At 35.5% G+C, this 5,316-nt stretch overlaps 1 protein-coding gene across 1 annotated transcript in view; it reads left to right on the top strand.

The window, feature by feature from the left end:
- Positions 1-5,005, top strand: part of LOC117108210 (bifunctional D-cysteine desulfhydrase/1-aminocyclopropane-1-carboxylate deaminase, mitochondrial-like) — a 7,545-nt gene extending 2,540 nt beyond the window's left edge. The window contains exons 3-6 of the mRNA XM_033250171.1: positions 129-287; positions 799-935; positions 2,061-2,160; positions 4,067-5,005. Coding sequence (XP_033106062.1) covers positions 129-287; positions 799-935; positions 2,061-2,160; positions 4,067-4,099 — 429 coding nt within the window. The 3' untranslated portion in view covers positions 4,100-5,005. The remainder of the gene's footprint in view (positions 1-128; positions 288-798; positions 936-2,060; positions 2,161-4,066) is intronic.
- Positions 5,006-5,316: the final 311 nt, after the last annotated feature.

Genomic DNA, 5,316 nt, shown 5'->3' with positions numbered 1-5,316 from the left:
AGGTCAAATAATATTTGATAGTCTGGACAAGTCCTTATTATTTGTCCTCTGCTTCGTCTCTGTCAGTCATTTTGTTTTTAAATTCAAATTTATCAGCGCCCTCTGTCATAAGTTTATGTTTTTATTAGGTGCGGAAACTGGAGTTTTTACTAGGTGAAGCCTTAGCAACTGGTTGCCAAGCAGTGATAACATGTGGTGGAGTTCAGTCAAACCATTGTCGCACAACAGCAGTTGCAGCTAAACAACTTGGTATTGAAACTCATCTTCTACTCAGGTCCAGGTCAGAGGTAAATACTTATCAGTGACAGATTGAAGATGGAACCCTGGGGGACTCAGCTGACATGTGCCCCTTCATATTTCTTTAAGTTCTTTTTAAAGAATGGAGAAAACATAAAAGAAAATTGTATTCAAATTTAAGTGTAAGAGAGCCATTTCCAGCAATCTAGGTGCCACAATTATAGTTTTTCTCAGCCCTACCATGGTTGTTGGACCCTTGGTCTGAATGTCTTTCCCTGGACCCCTTTATTCTCAATTTGTTATGACATTCAGTGTAAAAATCGCCTGCTCTATCCACTGGTCTAATTTGAGTCTAGTGTTTTTACTAGCCTTGACTTTTCCCACTTCTTTAAAGCTGTGCTTATACTCACTGCCTATGCCCCACCAACTGCTCCCCAGGGCTCCAAGTAAATAAATGAAAATAATAATATAAAAAGTATAAATCATTACCTAACACATTCATCTCATGTTTTCAATCATTCAGCAATTAATTTTGCATCTTTATTATGTCATCTTTATTAGAACCTTTCTGAGACTGGTTGTCATGGGAACATGTTACTGAACAGTTTGATGGGTGCATCCATGTACTTGGTTCCCATAAAAGCTCAAGAGAAGACCGACCTTGAGCCCAGAATGCAGCGGCTTGCCGACAGACTGCAGTAAGTTGAAAGTTTTGACCACTTTTTTTGATTTTCCTCAAATGGAAAGCAACTTGTCAATCAATCAATCAAACCATCCTCTTGCATCCATCACCTTCATCCTGTGTCATCTTGTTGATCTCTTGCCACTAACATTCTAATGGAAAGCAACTTGTCAATCATGTTCTGACATCCTTTGGGTGCATATTTCATCAAAAAATTCCTCTACACACGTTCCTCTACCAGAAGATTATGGTACAGATTTTGTTAGAACAAGCGCGTCGATCCGTTGTGGAAAGAGGAGGGTGAGGGGAACAGTCTTGTACTATTGCGACTACAATATTATGAGTGGAAGTACTACCGTCTAATTTACGATCAAACAGGACTAGGGAGAATGGAAGCGCACAAAACATTAGTTAGCATTTTTATTTCCCAACCATAAAGGTGATTTGTATTTAATTTATCATTATCATGACATGGCGAGATTGCGTCAACAAAACATCGGAGTTCTTGAACTTGAACTGATATTGCTATTTAAATAAATTGAAATAGATAAACATGTACTTGGCGAAGGCTGTACAATTATTGTTTAATAACGGCTATATAAAATTCAATTGGCTAACTATAATGTTTTGAAATTAGGATAAGCAATGTATGCAGATAATATTAAACACTTAGTGTATACTGGTCTTAATATACAAAAGGAATAAATCATTTATAGTAGAAATTGTTCACTTCTGAGTTTGTAAAAATGTTGGCCTGATAGGTTTACACGCTTTCAGTTTCTACAACGTACAGTACTTTGTTTTCACAATAAATTTATGTTTACTGAGATGGTTACAAAATGTAAAAAATAACTGCGTTTTTACTCGATTTTTGTCTGGAAATATGCACTGCACTTGAAACAGAGCACAAGTGAACAGACAAAATTCATGACAGTCATTCGCAATTGTTGTTGTACTTTTTACTCGTTTTGAAAAGTGGAGTTTTAACTATAGAAGATTGATAAAATGTGGGGGGGGACAATTGATATGATTCCCCTCCCCCCAACTTTGTAAAATCGGGGGACGTGTCACCCACTGTTAAGCATATTCATATTTTTTTATTAAAATGTTGCCAAATATGTTATTTCCTTATGTTTTTTAGAGAGGAAAAGGGTATTAAAGCATATTCGATCCCTATTGGCGGATCCAATGTTGTTGGTCTCCATGGTTACTTGTGTGGCTGGCAAGAACTCTTAGAACAGGTAAGTTGATTGGCAAACCTACCTGCAAACTAATATATTAAAACATGTGATTTTTCATCCAGCACAAATCTTAATAGATCTATTATAGAGTACATATATATAAACAGTGTTTAATTTTGAGTAGTTTTGTAGCTTGTCGGTTGAGATGCTTGCCTGGTAATCCAGGGGTCCTGGGCTCTAATCATGCATTGATTAATTTAAACGATTAAAACATTCCAGTCCCAAAGAGTTTAAATTGCGCCTATATGCATACATAGGACATGAGAGTGCAACATTGCACCTCACGATCAGTAGTCCAATACCTTACACGATGCATCACTTGCTCCTTACAAGCATGCTTATGATGTTATTGATTGATTGATCGTTTTAATTGATTTTGTTCATTAATGATGTATTAATGTAATAATAGATTTAATTAATAAATTTAATTTGATTTATTGCTCAATTGGTTGTTTGATGATGTGGATATATTTTTTTATCATTTTGATTGATTGATTGATTGTTAAATTGATTAATTGATTGATTGATTGTTTTAGTGAGTGATTTGCTTAAGCCATGTCCAGGCAATCTATGTATGGATAGATTTATTGATTAATAGAGATTAATTAATTGATTTATTATTTTAGGGAGTGACTGACAGGTTTGATGATGTCATACTAACTGTAGGCAGTGGTGGAACAGCAGGTGTTGCTATTGGGAACTTCCTTACTGGATCCCATCTCAGGTATTTATTAAATTGATCTTTTTATTTGGTAAAAAACCTGCAGGGCATCAGCTATTAAAACATAATGACTTAGTACACACACACATGTATGGAGTGAACTTAAGTGTACTAGGGTCAAAGTTTGACACTTAATCTTGACAGGGCTTAAATCAGACGCTCTTAGTACGTTGTCCTTTAAATGCAGCTGATGTCTTTATTATTCCGCTAAAGGGAAACTCTTTTCTTACCATCACATTATACAGTAGATAAAATATATATAAAAATATGCATGAAACGGTCATCATAGAACATATACAAAATGTTTTAGAGGCAATGTAGTAAAAGACACCTTTGCTTTTATTTTCAGGGTGCATGCCTTTGCTGTGTGTGACACTGCGGAATATTTTCACTCTCATATCAATGAGACTCTCAACAGTATTGGTTTAGGTGACACGGTGAGGTCACATGACATCATCAACATCCATGAGGGAGCAAAAGGACTAGGATACGGCATTTCAAAACCAGAGGAATTGGGTAAGAAAACAAATGTGACAAAAAAAAATAAGTTATTGTTGTATTTATAAAACTTCTTGTCTAGATAGTTCTGAATCTGAGTAGATGCTGACAAAGGACCCCACTGGGGTATATACTATAGATATGATAGTAAAAACAGAGAATGAATAAAAAAGTCAGTAGAACCCCCTTCCTTTAGGACACCACCCCCTCCTATTAAAGGGACACTTTCTTTGGTACTGAAGCTGTCACAGGAAATGTGATAGTGTGTAGACAGTTCTTTATACTGATTTAAAATATTTTTAAATAGGCTGTCTCTTATACACATCTAGATGATTTTGCTTGACCACACATACACTGGTAAATCAGCACTAGCACTGACCAACGAGCTCAGGAAACACAGGTCAAAGTTCAAAGGCAGCCGAATACTCTTTCTACATTCAGGTATGTATCCATGTTTGTGGTTATTGAGGAAGGGCTGTAAAATTTGAGAATCCCTCCAACTTTTCATCTTGCTAAGGTTGCCATTCTTAAACAATCCTTATCAACATGCACTGTGTAACATGGTAAAAACAAAGATAGTTGTGCATGTGTGTAGAATAAAATTTAGTGATTATTGGTGGTTTGTATTTTTGTATGCAGGGAAACAGATGAACACATTCTGATGTTCTTTTTTTTTGTGTGCATCAGGTGGAATATTTAGCATGTTTGATGGGCGGCTAGGAGATGTTCAGATGCAGTCAGCTGGAGAAACATTGGTACAGAACTGGATGAACCCTGAAGATGAACCAACTATTGTATGATGATACATTCATGAGGGCAGCCTTCATTATTCTTATTATTACCATTAACCATTCTGTATTCAGAGCAAGTGATCATCATTGACATAGACATATTTTAACAAAAATTTGAATTATTATTTTAAACTTAGAATTAAAGAAAGCCAAATAGAATATGGAAATGATGCTCATATCAATGCATAGAAGATGAATTTTATTTGACTTTAGTATGTTTACATTTTACATTAGGAAAAACTTAATTCCATCTTTCTTATATACATATACTGTATAAACCCAAAAATGTTTAAGTTCTATCAAATAATGTCATCAATTGATTATAATGTTTCATATAATGTATCAAAATACTGTATCTTCACTTAGCTTATTATAAGAAGATGTGATTTGTTTTCTTCTGTTTTCTAAATGTTATTTTGTTTTGTAAATGTGCCAAGGGCCTAAAATACAAATACATGACCTAGACCCCAGCATGGGGTCTAGTCTAGAGATGAACGAACAAAAGAAAACTTGCTGTGATACGGTAGAATTGAATAATAATGGAGTTAGGTATACGGTTATCGGGTGCAGAATGTGGCAGAGAAGATAAAAAGCTATTCGTGAAGAGAATGTTGTGTAGTGGGAACTGAGACATGTTGGAGGGACGAATTTGATTTTTAGTATTTGCTCTGAACTTTATTTAATAATGGTTAATATATTTATATTTGCCAATTAGTGTAATACTTATAATTAATTACTTGTAATTTTATATTACACATAATTCAGCATATGTTCCCAATTGATTGTTGCATGTGATTTGGTTTTTTTTTCTGAATTAAAATTATATTCAAGAGTATATAATTCTCTTCGGAGTTGTGTAATTGTAATCTTTTTGTCCTTTTATTTTATCAGGGGCGGATTTAGGGGGGGCCGGCCCGGCCCCCCCTTTTGGGAGGTAAAAAAAAGAAAAAAAAAGAAAAAAAGAGAGAAAAAGAAAAAAATGATAGCCCAGAATGCCTCAAATGTTATGTTCGGGCGTCTAGAACACAACAATTTTGCAGGGGCATGCCCCGGACCCCCTACGACAGTGTTGTCTCAATCGGCCCAACTTTCGGCCTCCTTCCGGCCCCCCCCCCCTTTTGGACATTTCTGGATCCGCCCCTGAAA

Source organism: Anneissia japonica, unplaced genomic scaffold (genome assembly GCF_011630105.1).
Source record: "Anneissia japonica isolate Jap-2015-1 unplaced genomic scaffold, ASM1163010v1 scaffold7797_len75038_cov128, whole genome shotgun sequence".
NCBI lineage: Eukaryota > Metazoa > Echinodermata > Crinoidea > Comatulida > Comatulidae > Anneissia > Anneissia japonica.
The sequence above is the reverse complement of the archived record's forward strand: the minus strand, read 5'-3'. Positions and strand labels throughout refer to the sequence as shown.